Raw genomic sequence first — 24,573 nt, forward strand, 5'->3', positions numbered from 1 at the left:
AAATCAAAGCTGTGGCAAATAAAAAAATTACTTTTATTCTATTTAACGATCGTTTAATAGAAAAAAGCAATTAAAATATGGCCAAAGGTTTGTGGACACCTGACTATAACAGGTGCTTATTTTTAGTCTCCATTCACTGTTATAATGAGCTTCGCTCTGCTACTAGATCTTTGTGAAGATTCATTCAGACACAAGGTGTTAGTAATGTCAGGTACTGATGTAGGTGCCGTAAGGAGTCCTGGAGTGCAGTCAGCGTTCACATTCAACAGGATTGAGGGTTGGAGCTCTACAGCAGGAGATCTTCCACTCCAACCCATGGAAAGCAGATCTTCATGGAGCTGCCGTTGTGGACTTTATTTCAGGTTTGAGTCTTCTAGTTCTCCCAAGTGAAGGGAAAATTCATGCTCCTGCATCTAAGGACATCCGATACAATTGTGTGCCTCTGACTTTGTGGTAACAGTTTGGAGAAGAACTACATATGGTTGGAAAAGTCAGGTGTCCCAATACTTTTGGCGTGTTTTCCACCTGGAAGATTTCAGGGAAGGAGTCTCCAGTGTCAGAAGTAAAAAATGAAAAGAAAGAGCGGTTGGTGAATGAACTGTTTACACCTGCTATAACGGACGTGACTGTAACGGATCATAATAATATAATAAACAGATAAAAATTTGCTGTAAAAGGAATAAAATACTTTTAACATTTGGGGATTGTGTGGTTAGGGGAAAACAACAAACGTGACGTAGCTTCATCACGCTGAAAGTAAATACTGCTAAAGCGATAGGTTAATATAAGCTAGCTAATGATAGCTAACCGGATAGCTTAGTTAACGCTGCTCACGTTATAATTGTTAACGTATATGATTGGTGATTGAGGACATTGCTTTTACACCTAGAATGTTTTTGCGATTAAAAAAAAAAATTTCTTTCATATCCAACGATCCGCAGTCCGTCCCGTCCTAATGGCTCCGAAAGTTTGTTGTGGTCACGGGATAAAGTTTTCCAGGAAATCATCATACAAACTGGTAATTAAAAATGCCTAAAATAAAAAAATAGTTAATACAAACTACGCTATCAAATAGCTACGTTTTTTTCAACACTTCCTAGAACTTTTTTATTTATAGATCGGATTGTACAATCCGTATCTGTACCACATTACAGAGAAATGTACATTACTTTTCATCCCAGCACATCCTGTCTAAAGATGCCATTTCAGTGTTAGTGCACCGAACAGGAGGATTTCCTGAAGTCACTGAGTCCATATGTGCGTGCGTGTGTGTGTGTGTGTGTGTGTGTGTGTGTGTGTGTGTGTGTAAGGTGCAGCAGGGGGCGTTGCGCCACTCGCTTTACTGCCCGGCGCTGCTTGGGTCGCACTGTAGGAGCCGAACGATGGACGGGTCGTTCTTTGCTCCTTCCACAAATTCCTCCAGGGACAGTTTACCTGACAAACACACACACACACAAAGGTCACTTTTGAGCATGTACCTAATTGTGATCCTATCCACTCCCCCCTTGCTGGAGTGTATCATTAAAATGGAACATACCAATTATAAAATAAAAAAATAATAATAACCAATAATCTAGCTATAAACAGACTAGCTAGCATAGTGTGTAAAACAGTTGTACAGATTGCTAGCATGCTAGTTAATGTCAGGCTAAATATTGTTATCCGGTTATTTTTACAATTAGCACTTGTTTTTTTTATACAGGTAGTCGTCAACTTACAACCTATGCAACTTACGACCATTTGACTTTACGACCACAATCGCTAGCTGCGGTGTACGTTATTTTTTTACCAGCTTCCGGCATAATTTCACAGTACTGTACATATAGCCTACTCTACTTGTGACCAAATCGTGTTACGACCGATTTGTCAGTCCCAATTGTGGTCGTAAGTTGACAACTACCTGTAGTCTGCTTACAGTGGGCAGGGCTACATTCAGGAGGCGTGGTTGGAAAGAAACGTGGTTAAGGCGAATCCGTGAGTACGACATGACCAATCACGATCGTCCGTATTTTTGACGAGAATGAGCTCAGATGATTTCAGCATCAGTTCGTTTCAGAGTATAACCTAATAACCACAGTTTCATCTCATCCTTCCATGCACACCATTAATTGTGTAGGCACCTGCACTCTTCTGCAAAGTCTTTCCACTACAGTTTGGGAGTCACTCACCATCACGGTTCGTATCCATCTGGCGGAAGATTTTCTCTGTTCGTTTCTCAGGTGTGGATTCGTCCTCTGGCATCTTCATCACCGACGACACCATCTTATAGATGGCCTGAGGAGACCATTAACAAAGGGAGCAATAAATAAATAAAAAAAATGTACATATAAACTCAATTAATATGATCATCTGCCTCCTGCATTCAACTACCTGCATGTCTTCCCTCACCACATCCATAAACCTCCTCCTTGGTCTTCCTCTTTTCCTCATTCCTGGTGACTCCATCCTCAGCATTCTCCTACTGATATACCCCATGTTTCTCCTCTGCACATGTCCAAACCTCTCAATCTCACCTCCCTCATCTTGTCTCCAAAACGTCCTACATGCCCTGTCCCTCTAATAAACTCATTTCTAATTCTGTCCATCGTCGTCACTCCCAACGAACATCTCAACATCTTCAGCTCTGCTACCTCCAGCTCCACCTCCTGTCTTTTACTCAATGCCACTGTCTCTAAACCATACAACATCTCAGGTCTCACCACAGTCCTATAAACTTTCCCTTTTACTCTCACAGATACTCTTCTATCACAAATCATTCCTGCTATCACTCTTCTCCACCCACTCCACCCTGCCTGCACTCTTTTCTTCACTTCTCTAACACACTCTCCATTACTTTGCACTGTTGACCCCAGGTACCTGAACTCCTTCACCTTCTCCACCTCTTCTCCCTGCAACCGCACCCCTCCACTGCCCTCTCACACACATGTTTTCTGTCTTACTCCTACTGACTTTCATTCCCCTTCTCTCCAGCGAGTACCTCCACCTCTCCATTACTTTGCACTGTTATAATATACTGTAATGTAATATAATAAATATAATATAATTGTCAGCCACGCCTCCCTCAAACGCTCAACAATCTCGCTCAGCCTCTCCCTATTATTAATCACCTGCACCTTTTTTCCCTTAATCCGTCCCTTTTCCCTTCACTTGTGTTTGGATCTACCATATATACCTACCCTAGATCATCCGGACTCCTTACTGATCCTGTGTGTTCCTGTGCTCCTCTTTACACTTCTTGTGACGCTCGCTATAGCTAAGTTTATCATTTCCTGCACTTCAGTTTCTATGTCTCCTTTTGTCTCTTCAAAGATAAATAAACTAGACCTTGTTATACTTCCGGTTTCCACCATCTGGTGTTCTGTGACAGAAGATCGGACCTAAAACTAACCACTATGGATCCCACACTTCGATCGTGGATTCAGTCAAAAAACTTGTTGCTGCTGCACACCACCTGCCTCCGGCTGCCCGATAACACTTCTGGCTTTCTACTCCCGGTGAAGCGGCCGAGTACAGCAACTTCCTTCAACAAGTCAGTCTCAACATCGAAATGCAACCTGCCAAATTTCCCCCGAATGCTCCAAAGCGAATTCCTAATCTCGCTGTTAACCGGAAAGGCTCTGTCATGGGCCAGCGCAATATGGAACGACAATAGTGACATCACCACTTCGTACTCCCACTTTACCAGTCACTTTGCAGAGGTGTTTACTGTTGCCACTGGGGCACCCACAACGGCTGACCACCACTACAGCCTCCACCTCTCAGAGAAGGCCCTGGACTGGACTGCAGACACTGGGGGCATCAGAGTACCTTTTGCTCAGGCTATTCTGATTTTTACCAAGAACTCAGGTACCAGTTTGGCCTTTCCTGCAGCCAACCAACTCCGCAGTCTCTGAGCCCAGCCCTCGTTCCTTGCTAGGGGCGCTGCCCAGTCTCCGAGCCTCACTGGGGGCATCACCCAGCCTTTGTTCCTCGCTGTTGGTGCCGCTCAGTTTTTTAGTCCCACTGGAGGTGTTGCTCAGCCTGTGTTCCTTGCTGGGGGTGCCGCTCAGCTTTCGAGTCCCACAAGAGTTGTTGCTCCACCCCCCAGCACAAATGATGCCGTTGCTTCGCTGCCGAGCACCGACGAGGCCGCTGCTCCGTTCCCGAACATCATTAAACATGATGCTTCGTTCCCAAGCTTCGCAGAGGGCGCCAGAGAGGGTGCCGCTCCGCTCCCGAGCCCTGAAAAGGCGGTTGCTGCATTCCTGAGCTTCGCTGAGTGCGCCAGAGAGGTAGTTGCCCAGCCTCTAACACTCAAAGGTAGATGGGGGCCTTCCTTGGAGTGCGCCAGCCCACCTGGCTAAGGTGGGGAAGGGATTGTGCATGTCAGGAGCTACACATTATGGCGGAGGTCCTATCTGGTTCTGAAAATTTTTGGATTGTATTTGCTGTTATGTACCTTTTTCCATGCTGGTGTGTGTGATGGTGAGTGTTGGTGTATGATTGTGAATGCTGGTGTGTGTTGGTGTGTGATGGTGTGGTGTTTGATAATGAATAATGCTGTGTAATGGTGTTTGATGGTGTGTATTGGTGAATGCTGGTGTGTAATGGTGTTTGATGGTAAATATTTTTTGGTGTGTCAATGTTTTGTTTGTATGTGAAAGTGTAAACTCTCTCGATTCTGGAGTACTTGTCGATTTGATAGATCTGCAGCTCACTTCCTGTTGCTCTGATTTGATGCTCCATTTTTTGCCAAGCCCGGAGTGAGTAACATCAAGCGAGATGGAGATTAAATGATAGATGTTTTGTTCGTTCGTTCTGAGAGTTTGGAGGATAATTGGTCAATTAGCGTGAAGCTAGCACACTTTCATGACAATTATTTGTCGGAGCTGCTGCTGCGTGCCTTTATTTCCCGCTCTGGGAAGCCAGAGCTGAGCGCTGTGGCTCTGACTCATCAGTTCTACTGGTGTTAATTGGCTAAACGCTAAACTCACTCTCTCTGCCCGCTGAAAAAAGAAAAGCTGAGCGAGCTCTTTGTTCAGCACATGCTCAGCAGCTCCCTGCTCAGATCTAATCACGGCTATGGGATAATAAACATCATGTTGGGAAGGTTGTAGCTCAGTGGTTAAGGCTTTGGACCCTGGATCAGAAGGTCATAGGTTTAAATCCCAGTGCCACCAAACTGAGCACCCAGCACCACCTTGAGCAAGGCCCTTAATCCTCAACTGCAGTTGTAAGTTGCTCTGTATAAAGGCATCTGCTAAATGCCATAAATGTAAATGTTCTACACACTGACCTGAACAATCTCCAGCATCTCTGCCTTGCTAATGTAGCCGTTGCCATCCAGGTCATACATGCTGAACGCCCACTTAAGTTTCTGGTCCAGCTGGCCACGAGACGTGATGCTCAGCGCGATGATGAACTCTCTGAAGTCTATCGTTCCATCTCCGTTGGCATCGAAGGTGCGGAAGACGTGCTCGGCAAACTTGGATGCATCTCCGTATGGGAAGAAGTTGCCGTAGATCTTCTTGAACTCTTCCATGGTGAGTGCGCCGCTGGGACAATCCCGGAGAAAGCCCTTATACCACTCCTGAATCTCCTCCTCTGTGAAATCAGTGCTCTCCAACAGGTCCTGGATCACCTCAGGACGGAGTTTACTGTTCTGCTTCCCCATTACCACAAGTATTCTGTTTCAGCTGCAGAGAGACAGAGAGAAGTAAGCTGCATTTCTCAGGATGAGCAATAGAGATAAATTCATGTCATATACTTTAATTCTTAAGTTCTGAAAAGCTGCATTGAGACAATGCCCATTGTGAATAGCGCTGAAGAAATAAACTTAAACTTGAACTTAAAGCTAATAATGCTTAAAAAAATCACAACCAAACACCAAAATACTTCATTAAACACAAACAAACATTCCTCCACAAACACCAAAATTCTCATGCAACACCAAGCCACAATGTTCCCCAACCATCCTCAACTAACATCAAAAACCAAGTTTTTTGTTTGGTCTTTGAGATTTTTGAAACACTGACACGTTAATCAAACACCATCAAACTTCATCACACATTAAACACCAATGCTTTAGTCTAAAACCTCAAACAACAACATTCTTTATCAACACTATCAAACACCATCAAACTCCATCAAATTCCACCAAACAGCATTTAACAACATCAAACACCTTTATATACCATCAAATACCATTAAATGCCTTCATACACCATCAAAAACCCCAATTTAAAGCTTTAATTAAACACCATCAAACGCTATTAAACACCATACATAAAACAATGAGGCTTTAATCACACACAACAAACACCAACGTTCACCCTCATACGCCAAGCAACACACACCAACACACAACAAACACCAAAATACACCAACACACAACAAACACCAACGTTCACCCTTATACACCAACAACATGCACCAACAAACACCAAAATACACCAACACACACCGACACACAACAAACACCAATGTTCATAATCATACACCAAGCAACACACACCAACAAACACCAAAATGCACCAACACACACCGACACACAACAAACACCAACGTTCACAATCATACACCAAGCAACACACACCAACAAACACCAACTCACCACAAACACCAAAATATACCAACACACACCAACACACAACAAACACCAATGTTCACCCTCATACACCAAGCAATACACACCAACAAACACCAACACTCAACAAACACCAAAATACACCAATAAACAACAAACATCAACGTTTACACTCATACACCAAGCGACACACACAAATAAACACCAACACTCAACAAACACCAAAATACACCAACACACAAAAACACCAATGTTTACCCTCATATACCAAGCAACACACACCAACAAACACCAAAATACACCAACACACCAACACACAACAAACACCAATGTTCACCCTCATACACCAAGCAATACACACCAACAAACACCAACACTCAACAAACACCAAAATACACCAATAAACAACAAACATCAACGTTTACACTCATACACCAAGCGACACACAAATAAACACCAACACTCAACAAACACCAAAATACACCAACACACAAAAACACCAATGTTTACCCTCATATACCAAGCAACACACACCAACAAACACCAAAATACACCAACACACACCAACACACAACAAACACCAAACTTCACCCTTATACACCAAGCAACACACAGCAACAAACACCAACAAACACCAACACACAACAAACACCACTAAATACCCTGTTCAAACACCAAGCAAAAAATATTAACACACCAAGGTATATACATTTGACTCCTGTATACAAAAACAGGAATGTGTGTGTGTGTGTGTGTGTGTGTGTGTGTGTGTGTGTGTGTGTGTGTTTAATTTTTTCCCATCATGCTTTAATCACTGATCACTACAAAGCAAAACACTGTACTGATGAAGCCTTTAAAGATTGACCAATGAGGTTTCAGATAATGCTGGTGTAAATAAGCCCAGCCCCCTCATTAGCATATATACAGTAATGATGAAGGACTACATTTTTATTTATTTTAGAAAAGTTTTTTTTTTGCAGGTTTCAGTGGTTATGGTGAACAATGTGGTTTGGGTGTTAAAAGATGTCAAACAAATTTGAATAAATTGTTCTCAAATTCATTTATTTATTAATTTTTTTTTGTTTATAGAATTCTTTAAAATCCCAATTTGAATAAAGTTTTAATTTTAAGAATAAAGAAAGAAAAGAAAAGAAAAACATGAAAAATGTTGCAGTTACTGAGTTACAGTGGAGGAACCACTTTATGTAGGTCTCTACCCAGGCACTATAATCAAAAGGTGTGTGTGTGTGTGTGTGTGTGTGTATGTGTGTGTGTATGTGGGTGTGTGGGTGTGTGTGTGTGTGTGTGTGCGCACAGTGGTGTGTGTAAATGTGATGAACCGATGCTGTGCCTCACGTCCTCCACTCCACCCTCACCTATCATTAACCAAAGTTTCCACTGCTCACACACACACACACACACACACACACACACACACACAGACAAACACACAGACACACACAGACACACACATGCATCTGCAACATCATTTCCTGATGCAAATCGACTTCACAAACACACCGCAACTTGTTCCTTTTACAAGCTTTGTATGTGTGTGTGTGTGTGTGTGTGTGTGTGTGTGATACTGAATAAGAGAGAAAATGATAGAGAACAATTGCATCCAGCAAACAGGAAATCCTTCATCACTCATTTCCACCCTCTCTCTCTCTCTCTCTCTTGTCCCCTACCTGTCCTCTCTCTCTCTCTCTCTCTCTCTCTGCATACACCGTTAAGGGTGAGTGTAGAGTGTGAGAGCGGTTGTTGGCTTGTTGCCAATTGTTTTACCACGTTTATTGCAAATCGTTTCTGTAAAACATATAAACATAGATTAACTAAGCGTGTGTGTGTGTGTGTGTGTGTGTGTGTGTGTGTGCACGTGTGCTAGCGTGCCTGTGCACGTGGCCATGTGTGTGCCTGCGGGTATGTATGTGTGTGTGCGAGAGTGTGAGTAGCATGCAGGAGGAACATGGCGTCTCTGAGCGCGAAGCTGTGTGAGAGTTTGACTCGCCGGCACAGTGTTTAGAGGAGTGTGTTAGCGGTTGGGACATGGTGTGTGGGGTGTGTGTGTGTGTGTGTGTGTGTGTGTCTGAGTGTAGTGTGTTAGTGGTTGGGACATGGTGTGTTGGTGGTGTGTGTGTGTGTGTGTGTGTGTGTGTGTGCATGTAGAGGAGTGTGTGTTAGGACATGGTGTGTTGGTGTGTGTGTGTGTGTGTGTGTGTGTGTGTGTGTGTGTAGAGGAGTGTGTTAGTGGTTGGGACATGGTGTGTGGGTGGTGTGTGCAGTGTGTGTGTGTGTGTAGAGGAGTGTGTGTTAGCGGTTGGGACATGGTGTGTTGGTGGTGTGGGGTGTGTGTGTCTGTGTGTGTGTGTGTGTGTGAGTGTAGAGGAGTGTGTGTTAGTGGTTGGAAATGGTGTGTGGGTGGTGTGTGTGTGTGTGTGTGTGTGTAGAGGAGTGTGTGTTAGCGGTTGGGACATGGTGTGTGGGGTGTGTGTATGTGTGTGTCTGAGTGTAGTGTGTGTTAGTGGTTGGGACATGGTGTGTGGTGGTGTGTGTGTGTGTGTGTGTAGAGGTGTGTGTTAGCGGTTGGGACATGGTGTGTGGGGTGTGTGTATGTGTGTCTGAGTGTAGTGTGTATTAGTGGTTGGGACATGGTGTGTTGGTGGTGTGTGTGTGTGTGAGTGTAGAGGAGTGTGTGTTAGTGGTTGGAAATGTGGTGGGACATGAGAAGCCCTGCTCGGTCTAACTGGACCAGGAGAAACCTTTTGAAACTGAAAAAAGTCACAGTGGACTCTGGAGAAGTTCTGGAGCTGTCGCCAGGAGACACCAGTCACTACACCAGTGCAAGGGGACGGGGAGACGAGGAGATGGAAGACGAGCCCCTTTTCAAAGTACCAACCAAAAGAAAGAAGTAATGTAGGGGACAAGGAAAAAAGCAGGTGAAGAAAGACATGAAGGTGGAGGAACCTGAATCAGACAGTGAAGATACAATGCCAGATCGGAACTCTCAGGAGGAACGTTAAATGTGTTTTAAAGCGCTGAAAGCATAAATGAGTTTTTAAGAACCACCGAATGGCAGAAAAATATGTCAGTAGAAGTTTTTCCAGAACCGTAAACGGTTTGTCTGTGATATAAAACATTTGAGAAGAGAAGGAGCTTTTACAGATCAGGAAATCTTCAGACTGAAAAAGCTGATAACGAAGGTAAATATGGAGAACTCTGATGAAGACTGATAGAGGGTGTGGTGTGGTTTACTTTCATTTTATTTTAATAAAAGAGATCCACATTGCGAGTTACAAATGGATATAAGTGGAGAAAGGGAACACAGGAAGAGAGAAAAGCTTTATGAGCTCATTAAGCAGAAGCGTGTTGATGTGGTCATGCTGCAGGAGACCCACAGTGACATCAGTAACACTGCTGACTGGGTGAAGGAGTCTGACGGGTTGGTGATTTTAAGCCACAACACGTCACTCAGTGGTGATGTTGCCCTGCTTTTTACTCACAATTTTATTGCTGTTTCTTACACGGTGGAAGACGTTTTAAACTGAAGGCTTTTAAAAGTGAATGTTTTTGATGAGAATGAGGTTTTAGTGTTTATCTGTGTGGACGCTTCCACCAGTGCAGTGGAGAGAATAAAGTGTTTACACAAACTCAACAATGTGATTTTAAACTGCAGCACTGCAGAGTTTGTAGTTTTGGGAGGAGATTTTAATTGCACAGGAGAAAATAAATACAGAAATCACACAGAACCTCATGCAGCTTCCCGTAAGCATCTGTGGGTGATGGTGGAGCCCCACGATCTCTGTGAGATATGGAGAAATTTAAATGAGAAACAGAGACAGTACACGTGAGCCCACAGCATAGACAACACGCTCTCCCTGGTGAGATTAGATCACTTTTATGGTTTTAAGCATCAACTGACGTATTTTACAAGATGTTTTATTTTTTCAGTAGGCATCTCAGATCACTGTGTGGTTCAGTGCACCATCAGTAAAAAGAACATAAAACCTAAGAGCAGCTACTGGTGTTTTAACACCACACTTTTAGAAGATGCTGATTTTAGAGAGTCTTTTATTTTTTTATGAAATTGTTTCAAACTGGAGAAGCAGCTTTTAACTTCCTACAGCAGTGGTGGGATGCAACCAAAGCACAAGTCAAAGACTTCTGTCAACACTACACTCTCAATGTCACAAGAGACATTGCCAGATCTCTAAAAGCTCTGGAGATAGAGACAGAGGAACTTCAGCATTTGGAGGCCACAGGAAATCGAGGGCATATTAAGGCCCTCAAAAGCAAAAAAGTCAAAATAAACAACCTGCTGGACACTACAGCACAGGGGCGCTGTACCACTCACGCTTTAAAAGCGTCACTGAGGTGGATGCTCCTTCTAAGTTCTTCTTCAGTTTAGAACAAAAGAATGGACAGAAACGATTAATACATGCTGTGAGAACGGATTTAGGGGATCTCCTGTCAGAGTTGGCGCCCGGTGTCACTACTGTGCACTGACTGCATGCTGCTGTCAAAAGCATTAGCATCGAGACTGACGAAAGTGATGGAGCAGATCATTCACCATGACCAGACGTACTGTGTGCCTGGCAGGTCGATATTTGATAACGTATATCTAATTCGTGACCAGACTATTGGGCTTAGGAAAAGGCTTTTGACTGGGTTGAGCATGAATACTTGTGGAAGGTGCTGGAAGGCTTTGGGTTCAACTCTGGTTTTAAAGCCATGATGAAGGTGTTGTACAGTGAAATTGAGAGTGTACTGAACAGTAGTGGTTAACAGTGGTTTATGTGCCCCTTTTAGAGTGTACAGAGGGATCAGGCAGGGCTGTTCACTATCAGGTACGTTGTACTCTCTGGCTATTGAACCTCTTTTAATCAGACTGAGGAGTCGTCTGGTTTTACTATTCCACACTCTAATGCTTCACTCTACCTGTCAGCGTATGCAGATCTGCCTGTAATGGTGGGATCCCAGACTGATTTGACTGTTTTAAGTGATATAAGTTTTTATCATCAGCGAAAGTAAACTAGTGAAAAAGTGAAGCAGTTTTAGTTGGTGATTGTGGAGGTTGTGAAAGACAAGCGGTTTTAAATACTTGTGTGTCAACCAGGGGAGCGATGAGTTTTTAAATAAAAACTGGGAAGGCACTGCAGAGCACATTAAGGGCAGACTGAGCAGGTGGAAAAATTGGTTCCAAAGATGTCCTACAGGGGGCGAACGCTGGTCATCAATAACCTGGCAGCGTCGTCCCTGTGGCACAAGCTGGCATGCGTGGATCGGCTGCCAAACCTGCATCCAGGCCCTGCTCATGGGATTGTCTGCACTGGATTCCTTAGAGAGTCCTTTATCTGCCCAAGGGGGGCAGGGGCTGGTTCATCTCGCCAGCAAAGCTGCAGCCTTTTGCTTCCTTTTTAACCAGAGACTCCTAACCGGGTCCAGAACCTGGTATGGAGAACAGCAGCCAGTGAACTTATGCACATGGTGGGAGGACTGGGGTTGGCAGAACTTTGTTTGTAATGGATACACACACACTGGATGTGTCTGGATTACCATTTTTTTTACTGTGGACTTAAAAATATGGATTTAAAAAAAAAAGCGGATTAAGAGCTGTGGAACACTACACTGGCTGCTGGAGGAGCCCCTGGTCTACAGGAGTCGTCTGGACATTTTCAGTGCAACCAACCTCACACTGTCCACTGTCTGATCTCCTCAAAGACCATCACACTCCGAGAGCTGGTGAACATCGCAGGGTCAGACGTGTTACAAGGGGAGGACCTGGCAGCACGTACGGGACTCAGGTCTCTGCGCATCGCTAACCAGCTCCTACACCGCTGGAGGTCCACACTAAAAGCAAAGGAGCATGTTCAGCTGAAGAACTATAAAAACAGTGAGAGCGGTCCTGCAGAGGAGGAACCCTTTCCCCAGCTGGATATCGCTCCTGATCTCGACGGGTGTGAAGGTCCCCCTTCTGGAGTGCAGGGGTGAAGGGGAGATGAACTTTGGGAAGCTGCTCTACAGGGCCTGTGTTAAGGTTTTAAATAAGAATAAACTGAGTGGGAGGGTGGACCCCCAGTGGAGAAATGTTCTTGGTTTTACTGCTGATATTAAACCAGAGTGGAGACACTGTACAAACCACCGTTAACCAAAAAATCTGCCGAGCTCCAGTGGAGGATTTTACACTGCATCATCTCTGTGAACTTTTTATTTTAAACCCTGATGTTCTACAGGACGATCTGTTCTGTTTTTCACGCTTTTACTCACTGCTCCAGGTTACAGTCACTGTTTGTGTTTTTAAAATGTATTTTAAGTTCCTTTAAAGTGAATTTTTACTCTTTAGTGTTTTATTTTTGGGTTTAAGTACATCAGGTACGTCAGGTTCATGTGCCAACTGATTAATTTTATTTTTTCGAGAAGGAGAAAATGGCCCCACACCTGAGCAGAAAGAACAAACACAAAAACGCTGATTATGACTCTTCAGGATCTTCTCCAGTCTGATGAAATCCAGGCTTGTGGTTGATTTGAATGTGTATAAGAGTGTGAGGGATGTGAAGATGTTGTGTTGTGTTTCAGAGTTACTCTGTGTTCTGGAAGAGATGAAGAATTGTATTTTGCACCAGAACTGAACTAAATGATCACACACACCCCTCTCCCCCTTCCCCCTCCCTCAACATTTAACTGTCATTACCTGGTTTTATTTATCTCTGTTTACCAATTATTACTTTCTTTATTTACCTTTAACAAATCAAACCTGATGCCATCTGGCATTTAACATGACTAATGTCAAATAAAGTCTCTCTCTCTCTCTCTCTCTCTCTCTCTCTCTCTCTCATCCTCTTCTCTCTGTTTCTCTGTTTCTCTCTCATCCTCCTCTCACTCTCAGTGTGTATATATATATATATATATATATATATATATATATATATATATATATATATATATATATATATATATATGTGTGTGTGTGTGTGTGTGTGTGTGTGTGTGTGTGTGAGCCTGTTTTATTTCCTCTCTTTGTCAGATGCTTTAATTGTTAAATGGATCGCCATGGAGATTGATTTTTAACTGAATAGTGTCATTAATGAAGAGTAAGAGTGTAATGTGTTCACCCTTCGAGAATAAACACACACACACACACACACAAAGACACACACACACACACATATAACCTGACAAATGTGTTGGTTGTTGCTTGACTAATGTCTGTCTGTCTGTCTGTCTTCTTTCTTTCTTTCTTTCTTTCTTTCTTTCTTTCTTTCTTTCTTTCTTTCTTTCTTTCTTTCTTTCTCTGTTTCTCTGTCTGTCTGTCTCTGTCTGTTTGTCTGTCTGTTTTTCTTTCTGTCTGTCTCTGTTTGTCTTTCTCTTTCTTTCTCTTTCTTTCTGTCTGTCTCTTTATTTATCTCTCACTCTCTCTCCTCTTCTCCCTTCCCATGTTCTCCCCCTGATCATTACTGATCCCTCGCTCAGCCTCATGTCCCCAGACGTTCTCCTTCCCAAAGCTGAGTTTTGATCCTTATGCCAAAGTTCATGTCTCAAATTAACTCTAAGACTCTTAACACCTCTGTTACCACCCTGATGACGACGTGGTTGTGTAACGCCATGGCAACATACCACCCGGACACACGCATGAACCCTGTAAACCCTGAGATGGTACAGTCCAAACATGTGAGTGCAAAAACTGTATGTCATTCTCAGTGAAGGGGGTGTGGCCTCTGTGTGTCAGTCTCAGTGAAGGGGGTGTGGCCTCTGTGTGTCAGTCTCAGTGAAGGGGGTGTGGCCTCTGTGTGGCAGTCTCAGTGAAGGGGGTGTGGCCTCTGTGTGTCAGTCTCAGTAAAGGGGGTGTGGACTCTTTTAGTCTAAAAAAAAAAAAAAATTTTTTCCTATTTTTTACAGTGTAATGATGATAATAATAATGATCCAAACTGAGATCTAAAAACTTCAGAAAAGAAAAAACTGATATTGAGTCGATCTGAATAACTGAACAACTCGCAGTCTGATGGAGAGTGGAGGATAATTCTATAAGACTCGCTTCCTGATTGTATTATTTATATTAGTGTATTATGAGAACGAAGCTGCAGCCAGTTTCCCAAACGCAGAGAGAGAGAGAGAGAGAGCAAAATAGAGGGAAAGAGAGAGAGAGAGAGAGAGAGAGATTTCAGAGTGATGTTCACTCTACCATCTAATACGACCCTGTTGGGAATAATACAGTGGAGAGTATAAAAATAAAAACGTCTCAGTGCTGGATGCTGCACATGCCACTCATACCCTGCTGTCTGTTTATAGACCTGACTCCAAGTGTGGAATGTGTTCTGCTCCTTTTCCCACTGAACCTTTATGACCATTGAGACCCCCAGCCTGGTCTGAGATTCTCATCTGATTCTCATCTCGTCTGTTAAACCAAACATGTATTGTACATTACTAATGCTGTTTGCACCTCAGTATACCTCACACACACTGATTTACATTAAGCTCATCTCTACTCAGAAACAAAAAAATTGCACAGACTCTTTCGTGTCCATTCCTTGTGTTTGTTGGTCTAAGCAAGCCTCTTCTGCTCGCTGTTCTTCCAAAGTAATAATTTATTACCGACCATGAAGTCCTGACTCTCACAGTCTCCTCTGAATAGATGATGGTGCAGTATGTCAGCTATTTGAACTCATTTATTCGAATCGGTAAGTTTTGATTCTAATAAACGTATCCTCTGCAGCAGAGGTAGCTCTTGGTCTTTGTTACCTTAGACGTTCCTCATGAGAGCCTGTTTCATCATAGCATTTGATAGTTTTGCAGACCATTCGGGATCCATTTAAAGTTGACTGACCTTCATTTCTTAAAGGTATGATGGATCTTTTCTCACTCCTTGTAGTGTTTCTTGCCATAATATGGATATGTACAGTAGTTGTAGTAGCACTTACAGAACTGTTGACTCTGTACTCACACTTTCCACTGCACAAGACAATTGACGCTCTAAAGCACAGAAGGCAAGAAATGTCACACAAATGAACTCGTGATAAGACACACCTGTGACCTGAAAACTATTCCAGGTGACGACCTTGTTACCTCCTCCACCTTCTCCACCTCTTCTCCCTGCAACCGCACCCCTCCACTGCCCTCCCTCTCATTCACACACATGTACTCTGTCTTCTACTGACTTTCATTCCCCTTCTCTCCAGCGTGTAACTCCACCTCTCCAGGCTCTTCTCCACCTGCTCCCTACTCTCACCACAAATCACAATATCATCCACAAACATCAAAGTCCACAGAGACTCTGCTGTCACATAAATATAATAAATATTGAAAATAATAAAATGTGTGTACAAACTTTTGACTGGTACTGCATTTCACTGACTCTGTACTTTCACTCTGCACAAAGACAATAAAGCTGAATCTGATCTAATCATCACGTCTCACACAGGCATCACGACAATAACGTCCCACAAGACATCTCATTCTAGCACACTGTTTATCTGTCTGTCTCTCTGTGGTTTTATCCTTCTGTCTGTCTGTCTTACTATGTTTGTCTGTCTGTCCGTCTGTCTGTCTGTCCATCTGTCTGTCTCTCTCTGTCTGTCTGTCCATCTGTCTGTCTCTCTGTGTGTCTGTCCATCTGTCTGTCCATCTGTCTGTCTCTCTGTGTGTCTGTTTATCTGTCTGTCCATCTGTTTGTCTGGCTGTCCATCTGTCTGTCTCTCTCTGTCCATCTGTCTGTCTCTCTATGTGTGTCTGTTTATCTGTCTGTCCATCTGTTTGTGTGTCTTTGTATGTGCTTTTTCAAAACACTGTATTGCCCCTTTGCCACTTTGTCACGAGCGTCTCTCTGACTATCCTGGGATTTGACCTTACAGCGTGATCACATAGAACGTTGTGTCTGCTCAAAGGGTCACATGACCCAGGGTTCCTCCTGCCGTCCTGCAGCTCGCCGAGGTGTTGGCATCATATCCTACAGTCCACACGTGCTCGGATTCGTCCCTTCACCTTTCCTCATTACGTAATACACACATGCTTTTATTTTTATCTCATAGGTACAGCTTATCCTCACGCTAATCTGAAGGAGAAGACGAGGTGATCCACAGCCACGCCTGAGTTCTTCTCTCCCAAATCCTCCCCTTTCTACTGCACTCCCCTCGTTTTTCATATTTGGTCACAGCTTCCTGGTAATTCTATTCGTTCCTGCTCTTTCTTTCCTGCTTACAATCTTGAAGACAAATGTTTGTGGACACCTAAGCATAAGCATGGTGTCTGCTTCTTTCTGGGCGTTCCATTCGCATTTAGTCTCCATTCCCTGTTATAATAATGCATTTTTATTATACAATAGACTAATAAGCTCCACTCTTCTTGGAAGATGTTCCACTAGATTTTTGTGGCGATGTATGGAGTTTCCTTCAGCTATAAGGGTGTTAGTAAAGTCAGGTACAGATGTAAGTGAGGTGAGGAGGCCTGGGTGCCATCAGCATCACACATTTATTCATTTTCAATAGGGTTGGAGCTCTGTAGCAGGAGATCTTTACTATCATTACCAGCATTTTAACTATCTTTACTATCCCACAGGGCTGTGTTCTGAGCCCACTACTCTACTCCCTGTTCCCCCACGACTGTGCTCCTCTGTATAACTCCAACATCTTCATTAAGTATGCAGATGACACCACCGTGGTCAGCCAGATCAGCAACAACGGCGAATCGGCCTACAGAGAAGAGATCCGAAGCCTGACAGCGTGGTGTTCCATCAACAAACTAACCCTCAACGCCATGAAGACTAAAGAGCTCAGTGTGGACTTTCAGAAATCTAACAGCAGGAGAAATTCCCCAGTCTACATCAATGGAACTGAGGTAGAGCGGGTCTCCAGCTTTAGGTTCTTGGGAGTTCACATCTCTGAGGATCTGTCCTGGCACCAGAACACTTCAGCTCTGGTTAGGAAGGCACACCAACGCTTGAGGAGTCTCAAGAAAGCTCATCTGTCTCCAGGGGTTCTAACGAGTTTTTACTGCTGCATCATCGAGAGCATCCTGACCAACTCCATCACTGTATGGTACGGAGGCTCCACTGTGTGTGAACGTAAAGCACTGCAAAGGCTGGTCAAAATCTCCCAACGTACCACTGGCACCCAACCACCTGCCATTGAACACCTTCACCACAGCAGATGTCTGTGAAGAGCTCACAACATCATCAATGAATCAAAAAGGAGATACAGGAACATCAGCAGGTTCAGGGACAGGTTTTTTCCCTCCACCATCACACTATTGAACTCTACACTACACCATTAGAACACTGAATAAACACTGAATAAACACTATATAAACACTGTATATAAATTCTGTACAATTTTACATACAATGTAGATTTTACACAATGTATTTATCTACTCCACATTCTCCACACATCTGCACGTAGCAATTTGCACAATTGCTAATATTTTGCATCTATCTATCTATCTATCTATCTATCTATCTATCTATCTATCTATCTATCTATCTATCTATCTATCTATCTATCTATCTATCTATCTATCTATCTTTACTAGCATTACTAGTGGAGTGAGATGGGGCACAACATTTTATCTAAATTTAAGGACTAATGAAGCACATGTAGATGTCTGTTTCTTCCTGCCTGTAAAAGAATGAATGTCACATAATAAACACACACACACACACACACACACACACACACACACACACACACACACACACACACTTTTCTTTACTAGTGTCTGACAAACATGTTAAAATTAAAAGAAATGAGTGGAGTTTGATTAAAGATTTAATAAATATTAAAACATTATAATACAAAACAAAACGAGAAAAATTGATATATATATATACCGTAATTTCCGGACTATAAAGCGCACCCATATATAAGCCACACCCACTGAATTTGACAAAGATTTTTATTTTGAACATAAATAAGCCGCACCTGTCTATAAGCTGTCTATGCTGAAACTAATGAACTTCACACAGGCTTTAATGAAAGACAGTGTCTGTTACACGGTGTAACGGGTGAAATATGTTGCGCTTCCTTTAAGAGCAGAGCGGTATTTTGGGAATAGCCTGCCGCCGCATTTTCCCGGTATTACTGCATGTGTGGAGACTGAGGAATATGTCCTTATTATTTTCTGATGCTCATTTCTAAGTTTCTTTGACTAAAAATAAAAAAGCACAAGTTTTGGAAATCTGTCTGTGCTTATATGATTTCTGTTGTAACTGGAGTTAGCGAGCTCTCCCTTCACCCAGACTCAACGCGCTACAACGGCTTGTATCTAAACAGTAGCCGACCAAGAAAGTCATTGTTCACTGTCTTCCTCCTTCCTTTCACAACTATTTCTCTCGAGAGTTTATCTTTTGTCATCGTCGTACGTTTAAGAAAAACGTTTTTTCTCCCGATGCCGTGCAGCTTTTTGGCTTGAAGTTTGTGAAACCGGGAAAAACCCAGGAAAAATTAATAAATTAGCCGCTTCGTTGTTTAAGCCGCGGGGTTCAAAACGTGGGAAAAAAGTAGCGGCTTATAGTCCAAAATACGGTATATATATATATATATATATATATATATATATATATATATATATATATATATATATATATATACTGACTGATGGTATCTGAAGTTTGTAATCCAGTGAACCAGTGATGATCTTAAAGCATGTTAGTATATCTCTGGATTAGAGCATCTGCTTAATGTTGTAAATGTAAATTCCAAATACATCAAAAGTTAAACCTCAATTAGAGGCTAAAATTATCACTCAGTTTGAGTAACATGCCGCCTGTAAGTCCATAAACACCATAAACACCATAAACACCATCAGTCTCTCAGACTGTCCAGAGTTTCACATTACTGTACTTATCATATATATCAATCAAATAAATATGAAGGAATATATGTGTACTAAACACACACTTCCTCACACACTCCATCATTTACACAACTCAGTGTGTGTTAACGGAAATCCTATCTGTCACCTGCCACTCAGAAACACACACACGCACACACGCACACACACACACACACACACGTGCACGCACGCATGAGCACACACACACACACACACACACACACACACACACACACACACACACACACACACACACGCACACACACTCACACACACACACACGCACACAGCAGTGCTTTGAAATATGTAGGTGAGAGAAGAGAAATTGAGCGTTTGTCTCCCACTCGCTCGTCTCTTACTGTTTATTCCCCACTTCCTTTGACTGTCTTCTTCTTTCTCTTTTCTCTTTGTCTTGTTTTTTCTTTTACATAAAACTTGGACTTTCTGCAGTTTTTTTTAATTACAAAACCATGCAGACCACACACACATCCTCCTTCATTTACTGCTGAGCACTCACCTCTCTCTCTCTCTCTCTCTCTCTCTCTCTCTCTCCCCACCTCTCTCTATTATTCTCTCTATCTCTCTCTCTCTCTCCCCACCTCTCTCTATTATTCTCTCTATTCTCTCTCTCTCTCTCTCTCTCTCTCTCTCTCTCTCTCTGTCATTCTCTCTCTCTCTATTATTCTCTCTCTCTCTCTCTATTATTCTCTCTCTCTCTCTCTCTCTCTCTCTCTCTCTCTCTCTCTCTCTCTCTCTCTATATATATATATATATATATATATATATATATATATATCATTCTATCTCTCTCACCTCTCTATTATTCTCTCTCTCTCTCTCTCTCTCCTCTCTCTTTCTCTATTATACTCTCTTGTTTCAAGCTTCAGAAGTTTGTTCCTGACTCTGTGTGTGTGTGTGTGTGTGTGTGTGTGTGTGTGCGTGTGTGTGTGTGTGTGTGTGTGTGTGCTTTGGTTATTACACCTTGACGAGAAACATGATGAAGCGATTTCTGACAGACCCGTGTAAACCGAGCCGGGGTGACGAGTCACAGTCTGATCAACCAGAACCAAAATAAATACAAACAAAACCGTGCACAAAACCGTGTACCATACGACCCGGACACACACTCCACACAAAATCTGACCTTCTGAGTCTCAGTCTGACCTTCTGAGATGAAGAACAGCATAAGTGAATCGATCTAAAAGTCATTTACAAAAGTAAGTGAGTCATTTAAATAACAAGAGGAGACAAACGTGAATCTCTCAAACGTGTATTTTACAAACGTACCTAAATTAGTGGAGACTCCAGACAATCACTTGAAGATTGATTGATTACTGTATACACACTATAGGGTATCTCACAAAACTAAGTGCACCCCTCACATTTCAGCACCCATATTACTATAATCTTCTGAAGGACAACACTAGAAATAAAACCTGGATATATTTACAGTATCAGTGTGCAGTTTGTGTATCAGTACAGATTTACTGTCCTCTGAACATAACAACATACACACATTATTGTCTAAATAACTGCCAACAAAAGTGAGTACACCCTCAGTGATAACAGCTGTATGTGGTGTAACCGAACAAAGCCACATTTTATCTCCTTCACAGGACCAGACAAATGTGTGTATCTTGTATCAGAGCAGATCAAATTTGGTGCTTTGAGTTCAATTCTCTCATACTGACCACTGGATGTTCTACATGAACCTCATGGTAAAGACTCTCTGAGGATTTGAGAATTAGAATTGTTGATGTCCACAAAGATGCCGAGGCTGTAAGAAGATCAGAAACACCCTGAGTAACAGTACAGTGGTCAAGGTCATACAGAGGTTTTCCAGAACGGGGTTCATCTCAGACCTCACAAGGGTCCATCAAAGAAGTCGAGTCCTCGTGCTGTGCGTCAGGTGCAGAAGCTGCTTCAAAAAACAGACTCATGAGAGCTGCTGCATTGCTTTAGAGGTTGCAGAAGCAGAAGCTCCGCTAGTCAGTTTGCAGGCCGTCGTCCCAGAAGTAGTCTCTTCTGAAGCTGCTCACAAGAAAACCCTCAAACAGTGTGCTGTAGAACAACCTGTCCAAGAGCATGAATTACTGGAACCATGTCGGGTGGTCTAATGAGACGAAGATTTTTTTTTCTCAGATGGTGTCCAGCATGTGTGGCAACACCCTGGTGAGGAAGACCAAGAAAATTCCTACAGTAAAGCATGGTGGTGAAAGCACCTGGGGTCTGGGGCTGTATGAGTGCTGCTGGTACTGGGGAGCTGTGGTTCCTTGAGGGAAACATGGATTCCAACATGAATTTTATTTACATTTATGGCATTTGGCAGACGTCCTTATCCAGAGCAACTTACAACTGAGCAGGAAAGGGTTAAAGGCATTGCTCAAGGGCCCAGCAGTGGCAGCTCGGCAGTGATGGGATTTGATTTGCCTTAACCACTGAGCTCCCACTGCCAGAACATGATACCCTTCCTTCAGAAACTGGGCCGAACAGCAGTTTTCCAACATAAGAACCTGTGGGGAACGTTAAGAGGAAGGTGGAGAAGCTCTATGTGTCTAAAATCCAGCAGCTCCGTGATGTCGTTATGGAGTGGGAAAGGATCCCAGCAACAAGCTGTCAGCTCTGGTGAATTTCATGCCCAGGAGGATTGAAGCATTGCTGGATAACGATGGTGTTCACACACAACATTCACACTTTGGACACAGTTTTGACATGTTCACTGAGGGTGTACTCACTTTTGTTGCCAGTTTTATAGACAACAATGGCTATATGTTAAATTATTTTGCTATACAAGCTGTGTGGAAAGATATTCTGGACAATATTCAAATTGTATTTGCACTTTCCAAATGTGGCCACATAAAGTGTGACATTCACAAAGAGTTGATTGACAGGCATTCTTGTCATGGCCGCATGGCTTGTCGGACATAGCAACAGTAACTTAGGAGGGTGGGTTTTTACGAAGAGGGTCAGTTGCTTGTACATTTATGAAAATTATGAATTTACATTAATCCATGTAGAGTATGAACTGTTATCAACTTTCTGCACGAGCATCATAATGTCCACTACAATTTTACCGACAATCTCCATTATTAAAACAATTCTGTAAAATTGTCTATTACAGGCATTTCCCCTGTTAACACACTGTATACTCACACTGTACACTGTACACTGTACACTCTACACTGTATACTCACACTGTACACTCTACACTGTATACTCACACTGTATACTCACACTGTACACTGTACACTGTACACTCTACACTGTATACTCACACTGTACACTCTACACTGTATACTACACTGTATACTCACACTGTACACTCTACACTGTATACTCACACTGTACACTGTACACTGTACACTCTACACTGTTTACTTACACTGTATACGCACACTGTACACTCTACACTGTATACTTACACTGTATACTCACACTGTACACTGTACACTGTATACTCTACACTGTATACTCACACTGTACACTCTACACTCTACACTCTACACTCACACTGTATACTCTACACTGTATACTCTACACTGTATACTTACACTGTATATGCTACACTGTATATTCACACTGTACACGCTACACTGTATACTCAGACTGTATACTTACACTGTATACACACACTGATCACTCTACACTGTATACTCTACACTGTATACTCAGACTGCATGCACACACTGTATACACACACTATATACTCACACTGTATATTCACACTCTACACTCTACACTGTATATTCACACTGTACACACTACACTGTATACTCACACTGTATACTCTACACTGTATATTCACTCTGTACACTCTACACTGTATACGCTACACTGTATATTCACACTGTACACACTACACTGTATACTCAGACTGTATACTCTACACTGTAAATTCTACACTGTATACTTAGACTGCATGCACACACTGTATACACACTTTATATTTAGACTGTATACTCTACACTGTAAACTCTACACTGTATACTCAGACTGCATGCACACACTATATACACACACTGTATACTCACATTATACTTTACACATTATACTCTATACTGTATACACACACACACTATATACTCAAACTGTTTATTTTATACTGTATACTCTAAACTCTATACACACACTATAGAATCACACACTCCACTTTACACTGGATACACTAATGTATACTTCACACTGTCCACTCTGGTGTCCACTCCACATTGTATACTTCACACTGTATAATCTAATGTCCACTTCACTATCTCCACTCCAAATTGTCCAATCCACGCTGTTTAGTTGACATTTCAGCCCCTTTGACGTGCACTAAAGTTTCCATATCATATTAAGTTTTTCGTCTTGCACAGAGTGTGTGTGTGTGTGTGTGTGTGTGTGAGAGAGAGAGAACATGTTAGACCTGAGAACTCACCGCAGAAAATGCAGATGGACAGACAGCAGATGCGTCTTCTGATCTTTTATACGTCCATAACCCGGAGATGCGCCGACGGAACACACACACCCATCCGCGAGCGTGTGTGTACAGTATGTGTGTGTGTGTGAGAGAAGGAGAGAAGGAGAAACACACACATACACGAAGAGATACAGAGTGATTCAGAGACAGAGACAGAGACACAGAAAGGGACGCGATCAGAGAGACTGTCTCCACTCCGAACTCCGCAGACTGTCGGCGCGCGCGCTCGCCTCGGCTCCCGGCTCCGAAACCACGGTGACGTCAAAGCCGCGGGTCATGTGACTTTAATGAAGCAAGAAGGAAAGATAGAAAGAAAAGGTGGGGTGGTGGGGGGGCTTTTAGAATCGTAACGCGGTTGCTATGGCGACGGCCGCTCGCTCGGCATGCGCGGCGCGTGCCGATCTCGGTCCTCGTTCTTCTGTAAAAAAAAACAAAAAAAAAAACGAATTAGTTAATCATTCGTTGTTAATCAATCAATCAATTAACCAACCAATAAATTCAATGCAATCAATGAATGAACCAATCAATTAATTATTCAACTAATCAATCAATTCATCAACCAATCAATACATCGATTAATTCGTTCATTACTAAACCGATCACTTTCTGCAAATCAAAAAGAAAAGACAATAAAATTATAATATTTACTAAACACTATAAAGTGGAGCTGATTTTTCTTTACAGTGCGTAAGAGGAGTCCTGGAGCTACAGCGTGAATTAAAGAATTTCATTTA

The 24,573-nt window shown here is 42.6% G+C and overlaps 2 protein-coding genes across 2 annotated transcripts in view; one reads left to right on the top strand and one right to left on the bottom strand.

Moving 5' to 3' along the window:
* grhl2b (grainyhead-like transcription factor 2b) overlaps nt 1-7,819 on the top strand; it is a 50,968-nt gene extending 43,149 nt beyond the window's left edge. The window contains exon 17 of the transcript XR_006923730.1: nt 7,803-7,819. The gene's annotated coding sequence lies outside the window, so the exon portion shown is untranslated. The remainder of the gene's footprint in view (nt 1-7,802) is intronic.
* Nucleotides 1,077-24,276, bottom strand: ncaldb (neurocalcin delta b). The gene is made up of 4 exons (XM_046834530.1): nt 23,798-24,276; nt 5,276-5,675; nt 2,169-2,274; nt 1,077-1,434 (listed from the first exon to the last, which is right to left on the bottom strand). Exons 2-4 carry the CDS (start codon nt 5,651-5,653, stop codon nt 1,340-1,342), a joined length of 579 nt encoding a protein of 192 aa, XP_046690486.1. The 5' UTR covers nt 5,654-5,675; nt 23,798-24,276; the 3' UTR covers nt 1,077-1,339.
* Between the last annotated feature and the right edge of the window lie 297 nt (nt 24,277-24,573).

Source organism: Silurus meridionalis, chromosome 22, assembly GCF_014805685.1.
Source record: "Silurus meridionalis isolate SWU-2019-XX chromosome 22, ASM1480568v1, whole genome shotgun sequence".
Lineage (NCBI taxonomy): Eukaryota > Metazoa > Chordata > Actinopteri > Siluriformes > Siluridae > Silurus > Silurus meridionalis.